The following is a 22,466-nucleotide window of genomic DNA, read 5'->3' on the forward strand; positions in this document are numbered from 1 at the left end:
GAACTGAAAAGAAAACATCACTCCTCTATATTATTTACTATACTGCATTATAATTTTGTGTTTGTGTATCAGTCATTCCACTGGACTAAAGTCCTGAGAGAGACCATATATTTTGATAATTTTACCTCTAGGTAATTTTATGTTTATGAGAACATAGTAGACATAGAATTCATCTATAGTGGATAAAGAAATTCCTTGCAATTTCTTCATTCAGGCTACATAGACGACTTTGCACTGACATCTTTCCCATCATTTCTCTTCACACATTCATACACAGAGAGAAATTTAAAAAGGTAGGAACAATTTGCAAGTTAGAGGGGAAGATTACCTTTAAATAAATCTCAAGGAAATCACAGTATTGGCTCTCTCAATGACAATATGATAATAAAATGAAGTTTATTATATCAAAAAGTATCACAAAATCCTAAAATAAACAAAGGGAGAGTGCGCTATTTTTTATGTCAATATATGCTCTAGGATTCTTGCCTGAAGAGTCCCATGGACAGAGGAGCCTGGCAGGCTACAGTCCATGGGCTCACATAGAGTCGGACACGGCCTAGGGACTAACCACCACCACCACTGTGCTCCTTAATGGACAGAACACGGGGAAAGAAAAACACTAGGAAATAAGGCACTTCATGGAAGCATGCCAAAATTCCTCAAACTACTCTGCTTATGACAAAATTGACAATATACCCCAAAATTTATGTTTTGGCTCAATGAAGACGGGTAGATAGTATGCAGTCAAGTGCTATATACAGCAATTAATGATTAAATAATCAAGGCACATGTAACACGTGCATGCCTGTTGACAAAGCTAAATTTAAGCTACAAAATAACTAGGGTAAATTACATAAAAAAATACTTTCTGTATGCTTATCTCTCTGAAGTGAGACAAGCCTTTTTTAGGCTATTAGTTCTTTTTTTTAATTTTATTTACTTATTTATTTTTGGCTGCAGTGGATCTTTGTTGCTGCACACAGGCTTTCTCTAGTTGTGGTGAGCAGAGGCTACTCTTGCTGTGGTGCTCAGGACTCTTATTGCAGTGGCTTCTCGTTGCTGAGCACAGACTCTAGGGTAACCGGGCTTCACTAGCTGTGGCTCATGGGCTCTAGAGCGCAGGCTCAGTAGTTGTGGCCCATTGGCTTAGATGCTCCCATGCATGTGGGATCATGCCAGACCAGGGATCGAACTCGTGTCCCCTGAATTGGCACACGGATTCTTAACCAATAGACCACCAGGGAAGCCCTGTTACCAGTCTTTTCCCCGTGCTCAGCCATTGGCCCAGGATTCAGTATCTAATCTCCCTATACTGAAGAAATATCTTTAGGTCTTTGGAGTCTTTCTTATTAAACTGTTAATAAATCAGTTGAGTAACTAGCCACAACAAAAACCAGCATAAGGTAACAGGAAAAACTTTGGTGAACGTCAGGCTTCCCAGTCAAGACTTGCAGAATTTCTGAGCTTCTAGAACAATTTAGTAATAATTAAGTGGCTGCCCAAGAAAAGTGGGGGGTGGCAGTGCAGTAGGAGGGAAATCCAAGAGGGAGGGCATATGTGTGTGTATATAGTCGAAGAATTGATCCTTTTGAACTGCGGTGTTGGAGAAGACACTTGAGAATCCCTTGGACTCCAAGGAGATCCAACCAGTCAATCCTAAAGGAAATCAGTCTTGAATATTCATTGGAAGGACTGGATGCTGAAGCTGAAACTCCAATATTTTGGCCACCTGATGAGAAGAACTGACTCATTGGAAAAGTCCCTGATGCTGGGAAAGATTGAAGGCAGGAGAAGAAGGGGACAACAGAAGATGAGATGGTTGGATGGCATCACTGACTCGATGGACATGAGTTTGAGAAAGCTCTGGGAGTTGGTGATGGACAGGGAAGCCTGGAGTGCTGCAGTCCATGGGGTTGCAAAGAGTCGGACACGACTGAGCAACTGAACTGAAATGAACTGATAGCTGATTCACTTTATTGTACAGCAGAAACTAACACAACATTGTGAAGCAATTATCCTCTAACAAAAAAATTAAAATAATTGCAATTTTTTTTAAAAAAAGCTTTGAAAGTCTGACTGAGTAGATGGATGAACTGGAAAAACCACAGGTCAGAGACCACAAACACCACCTTAAACTCACATTGTTATCCTTCTTCAGATCAGAGTTACACAATCCTAATGAAAGGAAGGTCACAGTAACCACAGGTTAAAGTTGAAACATCACGCTAATTTAGACCCTAAATGGGCTGGCTTTGTCTCATTTCACCAAATTTCAATTCATCACTTTGTTCAACTAATATTGTATGTTCAATTATTTAGGTTACATAGTTCTGGTTCTGTGATATGTGTTCCACATATATAAATTTTTAGGTTAGTGATGCACTTTTCTCTTATATATCTTAATAGGTGTATATATCACATTACTTCCTTACTGATATGGAAATAGGATCATGTGCTTATTTCAATTTCTGAACTTCTGAAAAGTTCAAGAGTTTGGACTTTTACTACTTGCTTCTCTTTATTTGTATATAGAAAATTTAAAGGAGAGAGGGTTCCCTCTAAAGAGAAACTGTTATTCATTTAACAGTTATTGAGTGCCTAATGCTATACTACCTGATAAAGAGTAGACACACAGTGGGCTTCCCTGGTGGCTCAATCTGCCTGCAATGCAGGAGACCTAGGTTCCATCCTTGGGTTGGGAAGATCCCTGGAGGAGGGCATGGCAACCCACTCCAGTACTCTTGCCTGGATAATTCTATGGACAGGGGAGCCTGGCAGGTTACAGTCCATGGGATCACCAAGAGTCAGACATGACTGAGAGACTTACACATACACACACACACATTAAATATTTAAGTGACAAAATTATGGAATAATTAAAAAACAGACATGGTCTCTGTTGGTCTCATGATCTCCATGGTCTCTGGACTCATGGAGATTATACTCTTCCTAATAAGAGAAATTTTAAAATCTAAGTAAAAAGGCAAATTTAAAAAATGCAAGTTCCAGACTTCCCTGGTGGTGTAGCAGATAAAAATCTGCTTGCCAGTGCAGGGGACATGGGTTCAGTCCCTGGTCCAGGAAGATCCCGCACGCCACAGCACAACCAAACCAGTGCATCACAACTACTCAGCCCAGGCTCCTAGAGTCTGTGCTCTGCAGCAAGAGAAGCCCAAGAACCACAACAAAGAGCAGGCGCGGATCGCTGCAATTAGGGGAAGCCTGCACAAAGCTATGAAGCCAAAGATACAATAAAAAACACAAGTTCCAATTCCTGTTACAAATGAAACAAAAAAGGGTTTGAGATTCAGAGCAATAGTGAAGGGGGCCTATAATCTCTAACATGGTGATCACAGATTATAAAATTTAAGCGAAAACAAAGTATAGGAATGAGCTGGACATACAGAGTGAAGGAAGGAGCAATTCAACAGAACATGCGAGCATGAACACAGCCCTCAAATAGGAAACTGCTTAGTGTAGTTCCCCAAAGAAATAAAGGACTGGTGCAGTTCAAGATTAATTAGTGAGAGGGCAATTGACAAGTAGCGGTTGAGCCTGCAGAGATAAGCCGAGGACTACTGTATATGTGTGTGTGTGTGTGTGTGTGTGTGTGTGTGTGTGTATATGTATATATATATACATAAAATCTCTTTAGATCTGAACATTATAAACAAACTGAGGACTGTATTTTCCTAGCTTCAGAGGTTCTTTTTTTTTTTTTCTTTTTTCTGCTTGCCTTTTTTCTAAGGAAGTACCAAAACGTAGTTCTAGTCTTTCATTCTTGAAAGCTTGCATGCATGCATGCTAAGTCACCTCAGTCATGTCCAAGTCTTTGTGACCCCATGGACTGTAGCCCACCAGGCTCCTCTGTCCATGTGATTCTCCAGGCAAGAATACTAGAGTGGGTTGCCCTGTGCTCCTCCAGGAGAGCTTCCTGACACAGGGATCAAAGCTGAGTCTCTTATGCTTCCAGCACTGGCAGGAGGGTTCTTTACCACTAGCGCCACCTGGCAAGCCCCCAGTGAAAGGTTAGTCTCCTAAACATGAGGAGTAGAGCACATTTGGAAAAAGATGCCCGAAAGTGTTCAGTTCCTGCCTCATCTTCCTCTATCACCTACCACAGGAGGAAGTTCTTCATTAATTGGTAACACTGAAGCAATGAGACCAAAGTCAGTTTTGAGAGACATTTAAAGGAATTTATCATTGATACCTACTTTTTGGATTGTAATGATGGTCTGTTAACAAAACTTCACCTTTTCCAGAGGCAAATACTCTCAGAGGTAGAAAAACAGAGACAAAGCATACAGCATTTTGCTTCCCTGCGCTGCCCCCCACCCCCATAAAATCTTTACTTGGGCTTCGCTCTTTTTTTCAACTTTTTAGGTAACTCAGACAAAACAAACAGGGGATCAGGTCTCTAGCTGTATTACAGATGTGGCATTCTTCACAAATTGAAGATCCGTGGCCAACCTTCGCCAAGTCTGTCGGCATCACTTTTTCCAAGACCATCTGCTCACTTCATATCTGTGTCACATGTGGTAATTCTCACAGTATTCAAACTTGCTTATTATTATTCTGTTTATCATAGTGACCTGCGATTGGTGATCTTGCAAAGATTATAGCTCACTGAAGGCTCAGGTGATGGCTAGCATTTTTTACTAATATAATATTTTTAATTAAAGTGTACAGATTTGAACAAAATGTCATTCTACTCAGTAGGCTACAGTATAATACAAACATAGCTTTTATATGCCCTCAGAAACCAAAAGAAACTTGTGACTCACTTTATTGTAACATTCATTTTATTGCTGTCGTCTAGAACCAAACCCACAATATGCCACAATAAAATTACAGGTATGCCTGTAATTGCATTCCTAGATTCCCATCACTGTTAGCTCTTTGAACAGAGACATTTCCATGTATCTGAAATAAGAGTGTTAGTGTTTTTCTTAGATTCTGGAAGGGACACTGGAAGATCAGAATAACAATTTAAAATGTGTAAGCAACCTCCCTACTTTGGAAGATATTAAAAGACAATCAATGATCAGGATCATCTCATATTTCTGTCTAGTTCTAAGATTCTGTACTCTTCATTTGTAGAAGGGTGATACATTCTTATTAATAACAAATGGGAAAAAGATCATTGCTGCTGGTGGCAACTGAAGCTAATGAAATTGTCTGGCCCGCCACCTTGTGGCCATTAAGTGAAATAACATAATTTTTTTTTTTTTTCCCCCAAAACCTAGTTGTGACTGAGTAGAAGTCAGGTCTTGAGGGGGTGTCTTGCTCATCAAAGTCTTTCAATCCGATCCAAACAGCAACAGGGTTACTGCGGAAAGACAGGTGGCTTGTTTTCTTAAAGATGTGCGAGAAGCCTTGTAACGCCTACTCATATGTAGCAGAAATCTAGTTCATGGTATTGTCTTATTAGATTCTGCAGCCCTGCAAGGATTAATGGAGAAGGAAATACAGATCTGGCAAGAATTATTCTAGGACTAGGAAAATGATGCTTGAACTTTGGTGTTGGAGAAGACTCTTGAGAGTCGCTTGGACTGCAAGGAAATCAAAGCAGCCAATCTTAAGGGAAATCAGTCTTGAATATTCATTGGAAGGACTGATGCTGAAGCTGAAGCTCCAATACTTTGGCCATCTGATGAAAAGAACTGATTCATTGGAAAAAACCTTGATGCTGGAAAAGATTGAAGGCAGAAGGAGAAGGGGATAGCAGAGGATGAGATGGTTGGATGGCATCACAGACTCAATGGATACGAGTTTGAGCAACCTCTGGGAGTTGGTGATGGACAGGGAAGCCTGGCGTGCTGCAGTCCATGGGGTTGTAAAGAGTCGGACACAACTGTGCGACTAAACTGAGCTGAAGGAAAATGAAGTAAAGTCAGAAGAAAAGCCATTTTCAGAACTGGTACCAATGAGTTTGTTAGACAAAAAGCATCCAGTTAAGTTGTTCAGAACCCTGGCTGCAGAGATTCCTTGAGAGGTTTGTGTAAACGTAAAGATGCCAAGACCCCGCTATGTCCTGATGCTAAAGTGGGGCCCTGGTTGGTATCAGTGGTTTTTTAAAATGTACCACTGATGCCACGCAGCTGAACCTGGAAATACATACCTTAAACCCATTCAGTGGGATGTTGGTAGTTGTTTTTTTTTTTTTTTCATTTTATTTATATGTATTTTTGGCTGCATCAGGTCCTCATCGCTGTCCCTGGGCTTCTCTAGCTGTGGTGCACTGGCTTCTAACTGTGGTGGCTTCTCTCGTTACAGAGCACGGACTCTAGGGCATGAAGGCTTCAGCAGCTGCGGCTCCTGGGCTCTAGAGCACAGGCTCAATAGTTGGGGCATAAGGGCTTAGTTGCTCTGAGGCATGTGAAATCTTCCTGGACCAGGGATCAAACCCATGACCCCTGCATTGGCAAATGGACTCTTAACCATTAGACCACCAGGGAAGTCTCAGATGGTTGGAAATTTTAATTGAGTGTGGTTATAAAATACAGGTTATTCTGTTCAAGAACAAAACTCCCTACCTTACAGCAAGTCACATGCAGATGATAACACAGCAATATTATCCAAATCTTTAGAATGATTATATGAAAAGAAACCCCAAATCTTTCTAGAATGGGCTCAATAAAATTCATATATCCCAAACGGTAGTCTGGTTTTCATTCCTTTTTTCCATTCCTTTTTAAGTCTAGGTGCATTTTAGTGTGGCCATTCCTATGTTGTGAGTTTCTGTCATTGTTTGGCAAGTATTAATATTCTCCCTAGTAAGTCTCAAGATTCCATCTGTTTAGGTAAAGCCTTGCTTAAAATTCAGTTTCTTTTATTTACCCCTCAGAAGTTCACATGACTAACTTTGAAGGGGTGAGTAGAAATCTCCTACATTTAGCCACCAATCCAGGCAAGTCAGATGCTAGTGATTTTCCTTTATGTTCTTTTTCCATAGCAATACATTTAAATCCGATTTTTTTTAATCATTGTAATCAGATAACTGCTTTACAATGTTGTGTTTCTGCAGTACATGAATCAAAGGTAAGTATACATACATCCGCTCACTCTTGAGCCTCCCTCTCCCCAGCCCACCCCTCTAGGTCATCACAGAGCACCAGGCTGAGCTTCCTATGCTACACAGCAACTTCCCACTAGCTATATATTTTACACATGGTAGTGTATATGATTAATTGTACTGTATGTTCTCATCAGTAATAAAGTTTTGAACCAGGATAATGGCCACCTAGGATAGAGACTAAATTTTACCAATTCTATTTGCGAGTGGCTGTGTTACTCAATTCCAGCCAGTAGAGGTCAGTGGTGCTGTCCTTAGTACCTGTAGGGAGCTTTCCTTCAGAGAGCTGGCCAGTATGCTGTCCTCTTCTGGGTCTCTTCCTCCATCTGATTACAAGAAGTAGATCTTGTGTCTGACTTTCAGGATGAGGATTACACCCAACTGATGTGGAAGAGAGGGCAGAAGTAGCCTGGGCCTCAAGAGGCACTTTGTTGTGACCCACACAGTCAAAGGCTTTAGCATAGTCAATGAAACAGAAGTCAATGCTTTTTTGGAATTCCTTTGCTTTTTCTATGATCCAATGGCCGTTGGCAATTTGATTTCTGGTTCCTCTGCCTTTTCTAAATCCATCTTTAACATCTGGAAGTTCTCGGTTCACATACTGTTGAACCCTAGCTTGAAGGATTTTGAGCATTACCTTGCCAGCATGTGAAATGAGCCCAATTGTGAGGTAGTCTGAACATTCTTTAGAATTGCCTTTCTTTGGGATTGGAATGAAAACTGACCTTTTCCAGTCCTGGGGCCACTGCTGAGTATTCCAAATTTGCCGTCATATTGAATGAAGCACTTTAAAAGCATCATCTTTTAGGATTTAAACAGCTTAGCCAGAATTCCATCACCCCCACTAGCTTTGTTAGAAGTAATGCTTCTAAGGCCTACTTGATTTCAAAATCCAGGATGTCTGGCTCAAGGTGAGTGACCACACCATCATGGTTATCCTGGTCATTAAGACCTTTTTTGTGTAGTTCTTCTGTGTGCATTCTGTGTATTCTTTCGTGATGTGAAAAGCCGACTCATTGGCAAAAGACCCTGATGCGGGGAAAGATTGACAGCAAGAGAAGAAGGGGGTGATGGAAGATGAGATGGTTGGAGCGCACCACAGACTCCGGCAGATAGTGAAGGCCAGGGAAGCCTGGCATGCTGCAGTCCATGGGGTCACAAAGTGTTGAACACAACTTGGTGACTGAACAACAGGAGGCAGAGTCATTATGTCAAACCTGGACATTTTTACACAAGAATGGAGTCGATGTCTTGTGCATGTATTTTAATTATACAAATATTTGTGTATTTTAAACATATGTGCTTTAAATATTTTTTAAATACTTATATATTTCCAATATTTTCACATATTCATGCTGGTTCTAGCCTGACAAAGCTCTGAAATGTTCTAGCTACTCTGTCCCACATCTAGGTTTTACCTGCACCCGAGGAAAAGGAGACCAGGCAAGATCATCTTCAAAGATGATGATCAGCTATTTCCATCAAGAAAATCAATCCTCAAGGAGAGTTTACTAACCAAAAGAAGGAGAGCCTTCTCAGCTGTATTTCCCATCAAGTCTGAAAACTGTTTTTAGAGACACCCAGCTCAACATATGCTACACTTCCCCTGACTCATGCCATATCCTGTATTTTCCAAATAGATGCAGGATTTATTATAATAAATGTCCTGCAATATTCAGTCAGTTCAGTCACTCAGTTGTGCCCGACTCTTTGTGACCCCATGGACTCCAGGCTTCCCTGTCCATCACCAACTGCCAGAGCTTACTCAAATTCATGTCCATCGAGTCAGTGATGCCATCCAACTATCTCATCCTCTGTTGTCCCCTTCTCCTCCTGCCTTCGATCTTTCCCAGCATCAGCGTCTTTTCCAATGAGTCAGTTCTTTGCATCAGGTGGCCAAAGTATTAGAGTTTCAGTTTTGCATCAGTCTTTCCAATGAATATCACCAGTGAACAAAAAAATAAAAACCTAGATTATTCTGGCTAGTTAGCCTGTCACTGCCATTTTAGTCTTAAATGAAACTTACTCCTAATATGCAACAATGTCATTTAATTTGCAAAGGATTTCAGTCACAACCTCTGATGTAATTATATCTAACAGGAAGGAAATTTACCACTTCCTTTATACAAAAAATAAATTGGCCCACCCATGTCACAGAGCTAGTTTAGTGGCAAACCTGGGATTTGAGGCCTACGCCCAGCCTCCAAATCTTTCTAGTAAGCTCCAAGGTGTTCCCAATGGTCCTTGAATGGCCCATTTGAAACTTGTGCTTTTATGGATAATTTGGTTCTTCATGACCTAATCCCTGAACTGAAACCTTTAAGCCTATCAGAAGCTATCATTCTTTCACTTTTTTTTGAGCATCAGCTCTAGGCCAGGCACTGTTCTGACCAGAGTGTATGAACCATTGAACAAAATAAAACTTCTGCCTTTTGGAGCTTACAATCTAGTAAGAGTGGACCATGAACTTCAGAAAATGTTAGGATCTGTGTTCAGCAAACAGGACTAAAGTAGATCAACGTGGGAATTAGTGAGAGCTGCGAGTGGGTGAAGGTTGCTCAAATATTTAAAAAGGTGCTCTGGGTAGCCTGAAGTGATAGCTGAGCCAAGACTTGAAGGAGGTAGGGAATCAGAGCACCTAAAACACAGTTTTTTTCTTTGAATGGCAAGCAATGCAAAACCAAGCTTTGATTGAGTGATATAAGGCAACACAGGCCCCAGGAGATGAGTACAAACCGTTGTGTTCCATACCTCCAACCCAGGAGCTCAGGATCACTTTTTGCAAGCTTCAGGCGCTAAACACATCTAAATGGAAGTCTTGAGGATCTTAAATACACTGCTGTGTTGAAAACAGAACTGTCAAAACTGATGGTCCACACTGCAAAATATACACGCAGAGTGACGAGGGTTGTCTCTTAGTCACTGTTGAAATATGCACAGGCCTGCATGGTGGCACATGGAAATGTCATTTGACTCCTTCTGGAGTAATCGCTTCCTGTTACTTCAAAATGAAAATAATCTGTTTGCCTGTATTTACAAACTATTAAAGTGTCCTTAACCGCAAGAATAAAAGTAAAAAGAAAATATATGGTAAAGTAAACAGACTGAGATCACAGGCTAAGAACATCTTACAGCTTTGGGAACAAGGACTGTTTTTTGTTTGGGGGATGGGGAAGGTTAAAACACAAGAAAAACAAGCTCTGTGGCCCTGATTACCCACCGGAGAGCATGCCACAGGCTGGAGCTGACCAGATTGCAGGCCTAGCTCTGTAAACAAAGGGGCGAGTGAGGAGCTGGACAGGAGGCAGGGCCAGGAAGTTAACAGTTACTTGGGGCTGCAGTAGAGTGACCAGCTGGACTCAGCCACTTAAGGACAAAGTAGACCAGTTTCTCAAAATAATTGGTTTCATGCAGTAAAAACAAAATGAGGATGAATGCTTGGAGCTTATTCAAATAAGAGTAAAAATAGATCCAAAAGAAAACACAGCTAGAAATAGTTGAATACAAGTTTTGTATTGAGTTAAAAACTGGACACAATCAGTTTATCAACTAGTTTATTTTTCTGGAAATGACTGGTGTGTTATTACAGCTGACGTGGGGCTGTATTCATGGGCAAGAGCACCCCCAACTCACACACAAGACCTCAAATCACACCATACCTATTATATTGGGTGGTTACCGACACAGTCACCATAAAGAATTATGTGGTTAATATGTGGAACATTTTCACAGCAACTTGGGATAACTGACAATATTATGTCCAAAGGGTGAATGCAACAAGGCAGAGACCTGGGCCCTACCCAGCTCTGGAGAATGCCATACATACCAGCAGGGTAGAGCGCCCCCCGGAGTTTGAGCATGGCGGTGCATTTGTCTGCCTAGTCACCGCTATTCACGTTTGTTGTTCTTTCGCACTTTTAACCTGATTTCACAATACAGTCCTACGAACCTTCTTAGGTTCATAGAAAGCACCAGGCTTTCCAGGGAAAAAAAAATTTTATGTTGGGGAAAAAGTGGAATAAAGCAGAACCACCTGATTTCTTTCAGAAAGGAATTTCCACTCATCTGTTTTTTGCTGTCTCTTAACTTGTATCCCAACTGCCCACCTACATATGGGTTCCTGACTGAAGGTTCTAACCTAAGGTTGGAAGGGGCACCAAGCTTGTGCCAAGCCCAAAAGCCATCGAGGTGCCTTTTGCTGCTCTGGGAGACGGTGGCCTCTTACAGACCAGGACGTGACAGCAAGAACAGGCTGGCTTAGGACTTACAGGGAAGCCAGGTTAACAGAGCAGTGCCTCTGCAGTTTCGGTCTGCAGCAGAGTCACAAGGAGCCAGTTAACAATACAGCTGCCTACGCTGAGCTTCTGAGTCAGCTAAACCTGGGACAAGGCCTAGACATCCGCATTTTAACAAGCACCCCCCAATCTCCACTCCGCTATCTTCTGATGTAGGCGTCTTCCACCTTCAGCTCTGAGGAGCATGTAAAGCAGTGACAAGGCATTTATCTATGGAGGAAAAAACCACGCACATTCCGCCAACAGACACCCTGTGCACCCCGCCCCCAACTCCCTTCGCCTTTGGCCTTTGGACAGTGACTCCTGGGTGGTGAGGGGTGGAGTACACGTCTGACCACATCTGGGCGACGCCTCACAAGGCCACATCCTCCCAAAGTTTACTGCTCGGAGTCCACACACTGTCTACTCTAATACCTACTAAATAAAGGCAACATTTCTAACTCATTTTAAGGTATGCAATTCTTTTATTTCCTTGGTCTGACAGCAGAAACTTCATTATACAAGAGCCTGCATCTTGACAGAGCTGACCCTCAGACTTCCCCCACGGGAAGGACCCTTTTCATTCACGGAGATGAACTGAAGTGTCTTGAGATGAATTGAAATGTCCCATCTGGGTGCAAATTCCTGCTTCCCACCCAGATCATAACCCTAACGTGAAAATAATCAGAATCAAATGGAATCCCCAAGAACTATGAAAAGTCACCCTTCTCAAATTTTTCTAACTAGCAGCCGCGGGAAATTAAGACCCAAGGAGGGGGTGCCACTGGCCCTCACCATGCATCTCTGTGCATTGAGAAAGTGGAGGACAGCAGGCCGGGAGCAAGAGTTCTGGATAAGCGGGAGGTGCAGACAAGCCATCTTACCCCATACCTGCCCCTTCTGTACGTTTAACTCCGTTAACTCATGGAGTGAAGTCTGGGAAATGTCAAGACGAGTGGTTTTAGCCTGTTACTGAAATGGGTGATGCTCATTCAAGTCCAAGGTAGGTGTGGGGAAAACGGGCACCAAAGAGCAAAGCAGGTTAGACAGAGATGCTCAGTACTCATTCAGTTCCAGTTCTATGCTATGGAGACTATCTTTGCAATCCTGATGTCCCTCACGCCTGGCCTCTACTCTCCAGCAGAAGGGGAGCTCCATCTAAGTGTCTACAGCCACCACAGGGGTGGTGGGCTGGGTACTGTGATGCTTGTGAGATGACCACTGGGATGTGGGAGGGATGTGGGAGACAGGAGAGGTCAGGGGCTATAATACTTCAATTCCAGTGGGTCTCTTTTGGTCCCTGGGAATGGTCCACTACCAGCCAGTAATCCTGCAACATTCTCAACCCCTTTCCCCACCTGTCTTGTGCAAATGTCAAAAATAGAATCTCTGCCCAAAGCAAAGGAGAGCAGGAAGTTATTGTCGGTTCATGGTCTCTGGCCCCAGCTTGCCCACTCCGGTTCTTCCATGGAAATCAGATTTTGCAGCAGTGTTTGTTGTGAGACTAAAGTATCCCTATTTTTTTTTTCTATCAAAGCCAACCCAACAGCTCTGTCCTGACATGCTTTCTCCCAGGGCCGAGAAAGCAGCAAAAAATGTCAATCGAGCGTGTGAAAATATGGTGATGGTGTGTGTGGTGTCGTGTTTCCAGGTGTTCCTCCTCTGTCTCCTTCACGGGGGGAGCCCTCCCTCTGTCTCTCTCTCCCCAAGCCCCACACTTGCCCCTCCCCCTGCCCCGAGTCCGGTCGCTCCCACTGGCCGGTTTCCGCCACTCACTTCCCGTAGACACTCTCGTCACTGTAGGCCACATACAGAAAGTAGTCTTCCTCATGGTTGTCCTGGGCGAAGAGGGGAGAGAATGGTTTAGAAACATAATCAAGTTCGTCATCCCTAGGGTCTGGAGTCTCACACAACCTTGTAGGGTAGGCATAGGAGGTACCCTGCATCCCCCTTCAAAAGGGGATAGCGTGACTCCCCTGGTGGTCCAGTGCTTAGGACTCTGAGCTTTCAGTGCAGGGGTCACCAGTTTGATCCCTGGTCAGGGAACTTGGATCCTGCATGCCACTGGGCAGGGCCAAAAAAACAGGGATCAAAGAAGCAGCAGAAGTGGCTGGGATTCAACTTTGAACTCTTAAGTTCACAAAAACCTTCATGGAGAACATCATACACATCAGAGATATGAAGCTCATTCCGGCAAAAACGACGACACAACATGACTATATATTGTTGTTGACTGCTGTTCAGTCACTAAGTCGTGTCCAACTCTTCTGTGACCCCATGGACTGTAGCCCACTACGCTCCCTTGTCCGTGGGATTTCCCGACAAGAATACTGGAGTGGGTTGCCATTTATTCCTCCAGGAGATCTTCCTGACCCAAGGATTGAACACGTGTCTCCTGCATTGGCAGGCAGGTTCTTTACCGCTGAGCCACCAGGGAAACCCATTAACTATATATATTTGAAACTGAAAGTCGCTCAGCATGTCAGACACTTTATGACCCCATGGACTATACAGTCCATGGAATTCTCTAGGCCAGAATAATGGAGTGGGTAGCCTATCCCTTCTCCAGCGGATCTTTCCGACCCTGGAATCGAAGGGATAATTATATATATTGGGATATAAAAATATATATATTGGGATATAAAATTATATATATTGGGATATAAAATTATATATATTGGGATATATATATATGGATATAAACCAGGGAATGTATGCTGTGGAATAAAAACTAGAAATTATTAGAAAAGTTCACTAATAGGATAGAATTATAAGACAGTATTGTGTGAAACCCTTTGAGGAATAATGATGCAGTTACAATCTAAGGTGATAAATCATGATCAAGTTCTCTACTATAGTTTATCATCATATTTTTACAGTTTGCCAAAAATTAAACCAAATAAAATCATTCAAGTTACTCCCTCCAACTGAGTTGATTTGTGAAGACAAATGAATCCACTGAAACACTGCCTGGTCTTTAAATTTGATTTGATTTGGTATATCTGTGGTCAGAAAGCACTTCCTGCTGTTTCAATAAGGACACTCCAATGTTAAAACACTACGGCAGGGCAAGACTGAGAAAATAATTCAAAGGGACTGAATCCCGTGTGCCGCTCAATTGCTGAGGGACAAGAGACACCTGATTTCCCAGAGCCTGACACGGCCATGTGAGAGCATCCTGATAAATGACACCTCTACCACCTGCCCCACTTCCCGGGTATGTGGAAGATAACACCTGGGACGGAGGCTAGAGAAAGCCAGGCGGTACAGCCTTATCGCCAGGACCATTACCTCATACAGCTGGCCCATGGTCGCACTAGTGGGAGGTATGGTGTTGTTGACAAAGAAGAATAAGGCGTCCTCAGGTCTCAGGTGGATTCTCTTCCGGATTAAGAAGTAGAACTGGCCAACTGGATGGGGGGTGCGGGGGTGGCGTTTAGAAAACAAAGACGAAGCAGAAGAAGACAAGAGGTTAGCAGGAGGGTAGTAAGATCCGGAAAACAATTCTACTGCACCTGTTTCCCAAAGCACCAGACAGGCATTATCATCTGAGCAGAGCCTAACACTGTCCTGCAGCTTCAGAAACAAAAAATGACATGGCAAGAAGCCTGTGTGTTCCCTGACGTGCCATGGAGTTTAATTCCTCAATCCGTCTCCACTTTACTCAATTTCAGACCTAATGCTAACATTCCCATGGTCTAAATCTGATTTGAAACACACTTTTCAGAATTCTTTGGGGTCCAGCGGTTAGGACTCTGGTGCTTTCAATGCCAGGGCCCAGGTTCTATCCCTGGTAGGGGGAACTAAGATCCCAAAGCCACATAATATGGGGAGAAAAACACACACACACACCAGACACTTTCATGTCCATTTCCGCCTAAGACAAACTTGCGATGGAAGATATCTATTGGACTCCAGTAATCTTAGTACAATCCCTCATCCCAATGTCGGGGCAATGAGTGGCGTTCAGTGCTTTATTTTTCACTGAGTACACTGAAAGGTTTCTGCTGCTGCTGCTGAGTCGCTTCAGTCGTGTCCGACTCTGCGACCCCATAGACGGCGGCCCACCAGGCTCCCCCGTCCCTGGGATTCTCCAGGCAAGAACACTGGAGTGGGTTGCCATTTCCTTCTCCAATGCATGAAAGTGAAAAGTGAAAGGGAAGTCACTCAGTCATGTCCGACTCTTAGCAACCTCATGGACTGCAGCCTACCAGGCTCTTCTGCCCATGGTTTCTAGAAGGCTGATATTCAAACCTAATCACTCTGGAGCAAACACAGCTACCAATATCTTTCCAAGTGTCTCCTGGATGCAGTGGTTATTTCATTAAACATCAACATGAAGAATTAATGTATCTTTTGGAAATCCAAACAGTATCTACAAGATGTATGAACAAGAAAACCATAACTTGAAGAGGTCAAGGTATTCAGCTGAGAATCTCTATAATGTTATCTTCCCAACAAATTAGTCTGGTTTTCCTTATGGTGTAAATTGGTATCACAATAACAAACCTGAATTTTAAGCGGCTTATATAATACGCATCTGGTCTTTTCTTTCAAGCTCTCACACTCTGCTGCCTCTAAATCAAACAAGGCCCTACAACAATGGGAAAAGCTTAAGGAAATCAGTGATGGGAAAGAACAATTACATCACCATCGCTGAATCACCCAATTCTCTGGGGCATCCCACTCACTTTCCTCTGTTCTACCTCCCCTCAAGCCCACGATTGCATGCACACAGGAAGGACTGGGAAGGAGGGAGGAAGGGTCTGCTACTGTAGGAGGAAGGGTCTGCTGTGGGAGAAGGGTCAGGGGAGGGACAGAGCATTACCAGTGAGGTCAGAGGGCACGAGGTACTTCCTCTTGTCCAGGTCAGGCACCCTGGCCTTGGGAGCCTTCTCCACGATCACCTGGGAGGAGAGACAAAGGGTGGGAATGAAAACTGCAGAATCCAACCTAGTATGTTGCCTTCTACACCCTACAATTGCCCTTATCTGAAGTGAGTTTCTCTAGGCTCAATACAACTTTTCCATCTCTTATTCTCTCTTACCCTTTACAAAATGTATGGGGAAACAAACTTTCTTAATAAGGTTATAATTTTATTACTGAAACAACAAGAGGATAAGGAAGGGATATTATGAAAAGTAAAGAGGATCTTGATTTTAATTACAAGTTACCTATAAGACGTGTGTACGTGCATGCTAAGTCGCTTCAGTCATTTCCAACTCTTTGCAACCCTATGGACTATAGCCCACCAGGCTCCTCTCTCCTTAGGTCTCTAGGCAAGAATACTGGAGTGGGTTGTCATGCCCTCCTCCAGGGGATCTTCCTGACCCAGGGATGAAACTAGAGTCTCTTATGGCTTGTGCATTGGTAGGCAGGTACTTTGTTATAGGATATATACTTTCTGGCATTTAGTTGAAGCACCAAGAAAATTGTCTGGATTTTCTCAAGTGGTCCTGAGTACCTACTAGGTTTATTCTTTCTCATAAATGATATTTATCTGTAAAGGTACAGATAATGTGGTTTAAATTTTGTACTTCATCAAAATTTTTGAGAATGATTGCAAAAAAAATGCATTCAAGGCACTATTAAGTAAAAAAAGTGTAAAAGTAGTGCTTATATTAATAGAATGTCAGTACAATAACCCATAATAACCCGTACTGATTATCTGTTAGGATTTTAAGGGATTTTCAGTGTCTACATTAAATATTTCTACAATACTTTCAAGTTTAGAAGGGTCATTTATTTCTGTAATGAAAAGGAAAAAAGATCAAAAGTGAGGAGATATACGTATACCTATGTTGAGGTTTGACAGAAAACAAAATTCTGTAAAGCAATTATCCTTCAATAAAAAAATAATTTAAAAAAAGGAAAAAAGATACATAAAAGTTATACATGTAGATGTATAAAACAGGAAATATTTTATAAATAAAATTTCAAGCAATAATTTAAATAATGTACTTAAATTTAAATATTACAAAAACACATTCAGTATTTATATACTATATAAGTGATGTAATATGTAATTTGATTTAAATTATAAATACTTTGAATTGATTATAAAACCATCAGTTTTAGATTTTTAGTCTAGAAAATATAATCATTTTAGGTAGAAGATAAGGGAAGTACAGAAAAGTTAAAGCATAAATAAACACTGGGTACAGGTCACATAAATTCTCTTAACTTCAGCATTCCAAGGAGTAAAATATGTATGTATGTTTAGTCACTCAGTTGTGTCCGAGCCTTTGTGACCCCATGGACTATAGACCACCAGGCTCCTCTGTCCACGGGATTCTCCAGGCAAGAACACTGGAGTGGGTTGCCATGCCCTCCTCCAGGGGATCTTCCCGACCCAGGGATCAAACCTGGGTCTCCCACATTTCAAGCAGATCCTTTACCATTTGAGCCGCCAGGGAAACCTGATAAAAAGGAACACGGTAACCTTCAAACACATCTTTTACAGACACATGGAATGGACTCAACAAACTCACTGCTACTGCTAAGTCACTTCAGTCGTGTTGGACTCTGTGCGACCCCATAGACGGCAGCCCGCCAGGCTCTCCCATCCCTGGGATTCTCCAGGCAAGAACACTGGAGCGGGGTGCCATTGCCTTCTCCAAATAATCCATAAATCCATAAAACTTTTATGTGAAAAGGCTTTGTAAACTGTAAAGATCTAAACATAACGATTTGGAGAAATCTGAAGCTTTTAAATTTAAGGGGATAGGTTAACATAGTGGAAAAACCTGCTTATTTTTGCAGAGAAAGAGAATTCTGCACCAGGAAGACCAGAAGAACATTATCACAAATAAGTCACAGGCACAAAATGTAAACTGTGAGGAACAGAGTAGTAACTAACAAAGTGATGTTATCATAACTAGACTTATCATGGTGTCTTGAAATGTGCATAAAAAACACTATGTTGTGTAACAGGAATTAACAGTGTTGTAGGTTAATTATACTTTGAGAGTAAATCCTAAGAGTTCTTATCACACATTTTTTTTTCTATTTCTTTAATTTTGTATCTGTATGAGACTGTATGGACAGTCACTAAATTTATTGTGACCATCATTCCATAAGGTATGTAAGTCAAATCATGATGCTGTACACTTTATAGGTATTCAGTGCCATATGTCAATTATATTTCTATAAAACCAAAAGAAAAAATTTAAAAAAAAATAAAAATTAAACCTGGAGTACTGATATATGAATCAGAAATGAAAACAAAGTCAGAAGAGCATAGGAATAGACCAGTGAAGACCCAACAATGAGGCAGCAGGTAAATAAAATTAAAAGGGAAGGAGGGAGCATAGCATTGTGTTATGCAGGAACTCTGAGACCTGGCAGCTCCAGCCCCAATTAATAAGAGATGGAAACCACAAGAAAGGAGCAGGAAAAGAGAGCAACAAAGACAAGTGCAATTGAATCAGGGTACGTGACTGCTTTAATAACAGAACAGTCCAGTGAGAAAGGGCTTTGGAAATCATTTAACCCTCTTTTCTGTCAACACAACACTTCAGCACAGTGAGATGCAGAGTTCTGCTCAGAACTAACACCAAATCTCAGGATTCAGAGGGCAAAGCTCCTTCTTTTTTTTTTTTTTTTGTCATCAGAAAGAAAGCCACACACTGAGCAGCTGGAAGGAGTTTGGCCACTGGTTAAAATCCAACTGGAGAAATCATGAGATCTGAGTGAGTCATAAGAGCTTACAAATTATCAAATAAGTAAAATATTTAACAGCAAACAATGAGAAAAAAATAGAGGGATTAGCTGAAATTCTGGGTGAATGCATGGAAACAACTGAAATGGGAAGGGCTGTTTTGAGGAAATACAGGAGAATTTTAACTAGATTTTGGAACAGGTACAATTCTGAGCTTGTAGCTTATACAGAACTATTATTGGAACAGAGCTTTAATCTTGGAGTTCTGAAAAAAACGGTCATCATTTTGCTTACTGGAATGTTTTTCTGGCATCATACTGCCATCTGAACTGGTGAGGGCAGCAACAGTTGACTTCTCTATTTCCAATACCTGACAGCACAATGCACGCTTAAATCATTCTTAAATCACGAACTGCCTCGGACCTTGAGAAACACTATGGCCTGGAGGATCCAACAGCCAGGATCAGAATCCCAGCTCAGGCACACATCAGCCACTTGCAGGAAGTTACTCCATTTCTTCAGATCCTTCTTCTGTAGAAAGGGATTATAATGGTGTGAGGACTAAGTGAATGACTACAGACAGGGCACTGAAGATATTCCCAGGGATGTGGTAAGCTATCAATCAAAGTTAGTTGTCACTTGAAAATATTATAAGAGGATAGGATGGGCGTCACCAAGACTTGGTGGGAAACTTTTAAAGCAGTCATCCAAGGTCCAGAGACCAGGAAAGAAATTTGCGAAGCATCCTTTAGTGGGTAATAGGGCTAGTTCTCCTTTTTAGCTGAAAACACCTTTGTATGTAATTCCCCTAATGCAACAGCCCTCATGTCTCCCTTAGATTATAGAAAAAGTACTCCAAGAGGTTTATACGGCCCAGGTCGCTTCTGGCAGCTGTAAGAACATAAGTTAGATGGAAGACTGGAAAGGAATTCACCATCAGATAACTGCAATTCCTTTACACGTAAATTACCTGTAATATTTATCCTAAAGTCCCTGCCCTAAGATAAACAACACAGTCTTAGGGTCTTTAATCCTCCCATCTCCAAAACTCAAGGATTGCTGTTCCCTCTATCACACTTTAAAAGCCTTCTGCCCTCAAATCCAGCTACGCAGCCCACAATAGCGAAAACCAGGCAAGAGGCGGGGGAAGGGTAACAGGAAAAACGCCCGGATGCAGAAAGACACCTTGGTATTTCTTCCCTGTTCCTTCTCTCCGCCTGCACTAAGTTAAAGAACATAAACCTGAGTCCAAAAACCCGAGAAGAAGGTCTCAGTCCTTGCTGATTGTGTTCAGGTACAATGTGTTCAGAATAAACACCGGCCCACACGCCCTGGAGCCAAGAATGATGAGGCAACCGGGTTGCTGCGCAGAGAACGTGACCTTGTTTTCTGGGCCAGGACTCTTGTGGCATCCCCTTTCCTTCCTAATTCTCACAGAATAAAACAAAAGATGCAATGGCTTCCGAATATTTCCCTCCCAAACCCAGGGCTACAAAGGGCCAAAGTCCTCCCGATTAACGGAGAACCACCTAAGGGTGGAAATTGATGGGAGCAAATCCCCCTGTTCATTCCTGAACAGTTCCATGCTATCTTAAGGCAGCATATGGGTGGTCCCGACCTCATCATTCTCTCCCCAAAAAGCTACATTTTGAGTACATCCCAGCCAACACATCCGCTGAACGCTGCTGAGTCACTCAATCGTAGGATCCGTTCTAAAACTGCGGTCAGCTCTAAAAGACGGGGACAGGCTCTAGGGATACGAGTTCTTAAAGGTCCGCAGTCCGAACGTCCATTCCACTGGCTCTCCCCGCGGTGAAGGGCGTGCAGGTTGAGTAATGTTAGGGGCCACCCTTCTGTGCCTTTGGGCAGCCATCGCGACTCCCCCGCCCCCATCCCCATCCCCCCCCCCCCCTGCCCCCCTAGGACACTCACAGGGACCCGGTCCGGATATTTCTTTCGGATCTTTTCTCCTTCCTTTTTCCGATACTCAAAGGGATGGTCCTCCTTATACTGGAACTTCATGATGAACCGCAGGATTTCTAAAATCCCCGGACGGGGCCTGCCTCTCTCGCGGACGAAGGCGTCTCTCCCGTCTTTTGATGATGATCCCTTTGGGCAATTCGCAATGAGTCTCAGATTCGCTTCCAAGAGGCCAGCCCACGTCGCAGCGCCGCTCGGCAGAGCTTTCAGAAAGGAGGGACTCGGGGCCTGGGTTCCAAGACAGGGTAGGGCCAGGTAAAGAATTCCCGGTGGCTTTTACCGAGAGCTGCGAGCACAAAAACAACCCGACGGCCCGCTGATCCTGTGACGTCAGGAAGCCCCGCCCCCGCGAACCTTGGACCGCGGGATGGGGGTGGGCAGGCGCCGTCCATTTCAGTGGTTTCTCTTTCTAGTTTCAGTTTCCCCGAATATAGTCCATTTAGAACACGAGGAACTTTCACATTTTATTTTATTGTGAAAGTGACATTAGAGGTGTTTTTAAAACAACAGCAAAAAATAATGTTCTAAAGAGGTATTCTACCCTCTCCGCCATTTCTTGGTTGGGCCCCAAAACAAATACAGATGGTAAAAATCCAGCTTTTTTTCAGCCTGTTGGGATCTGGTGTCTGGAAAGAGGTGGGATGGGAGTCCTGGAACTTCTTTGGCCCATTCAGGGGTGCCCCGGGCTTGTATTTCGCCCTTTGCTCGTTCATTGATTACACTGGTGCCTCGGATGCTGGGCTGGCTGCCTCGGATGCTGGGCTGGCTGCCTCCGCCCCGTGACCTCTCGTTCACCACGTTGGCGTCATGTTTGGGTTTTTGCAGCAAATCTGCCCCTAGAATATAAACAGAGCATGACTCAGGGAACTGAAGAGATGTAGCCGGTGAAGGGCAGGAGGTGTGATCAAGGTCCAGGGAAGTGACGTCAGTCGTTACTACTAAGGACTTTGCATAGGTTACAGCTATGGAAATGAATGACAGATCTCAGAAGTTAGGTCTGTCTTCGGAAAAGAAAATATCGTGCGATTCAGGCGATTAACTCGGTAGTCCTCAATTTTTCCCCTGATGCAAAAATTCACGGGAGGAGGGTACTCCTTTCCAGCCATGAATACAAAGCGCCACCTGAAGGGCTGGTGGAAGACTGGAGGTAACAGTGTCGCCTCCCTCTTGCCCTCCACTTTCCCTGCTAAGACAGAGGAATAAGGCCTTTCCAACCACTGCTAACAAGTGATTATAGGGACCTGTAAGGGAAGAGCAGCAGAAACTGTAATATTAAAAAAGAATGAAGATACAGGATGAGGGGCTGCTGTGCCCTAAAGAAGTCCAGGAAGTTCTGAAAAATGACAACAGTGGGTCACTTGTCATCTTTCATCAAGGTCTCAGGGTCTCTGATTGAAAAAAAAAAAAACATGAAAAGAAACAAGGAAAATGAATTGCATAGCCCTACATTTTTTAATTTTTAGGATTTTTTTTTCTA

General features: G+C 42.8%; 1 protein-coding gene across 1 annotated transcript; it reads right to left on the minus strand.

The window, feature by feature from the left end:
- Positions 1-11,814: 11,814 nt before the first annotated feature.
- On the minus strand, positions 11,815-21,320 carry GABARAPL1 (GABA type A receptor associated protein like 1). The gene is made up of 4 exons (XM_070790135.1): positions 20,942-21,320; positions 16,178-16,256; positions 14,641-14,759; positions 11,815-13,187 (listed from the first exon to the last, which is right to left on the minus strand). The coding sequence occupies exons 1-4, from the start codon at positions 21,029-21,031 to the stop codon at positions 13,122-13,124; spliced, it is 354 nt and encodes a 117-aa protein (XP_070646236.1). The 5' UTR covers positions 21,032-21,320; the 3' UTR covers positions 11,815-13,121.
- Between the last annotated feature and the right edge of the window lie 1,146 nt (positions 21,321-22,466).

The sequence above is a fragment of the Bos indicus genome, chromosome 5 (assembly GCF_029378745.1).
Source record: "Bos indicus isolate NIAB-ARS_2022 breed Sahiwal x Tharparkar chromosome 5, NIAB-ARS_B.indTharparkar_mat_pri_1.0, whole genome shotgun sequence".
Lineage (NCBI taxonomy): Eukaryota > Metazoa > Chordata > Mammalia > Artiodactyla > Bovidae > Bos > Bos indicus.

Bases quoted from the DNA above. Each gene is read 5' to 3' on its own strand.
- GABARAPL1 (XM_070790135.1), bottom strand. From the start codon at position 21,031: ATGAAGTTCCAGTATAAGGAGGACCATCCCTTTGAGTATCGGAAAAAG. The intron at 14,760-16,177 runs GTAATGCTCTGT...CCCCCCATCCAG, and splicing joins CGTGCCCTCTGACCTCACTG to TTGGCCAGTTCTACTTCTTA. The intron at 13,188-14,640 runs GTAATGGTCCTG...CTCTTCGCCCAG, and splicing joins CCATGGGCCAGCTGTATGAG to GACAACCATGAGGAAGACTA.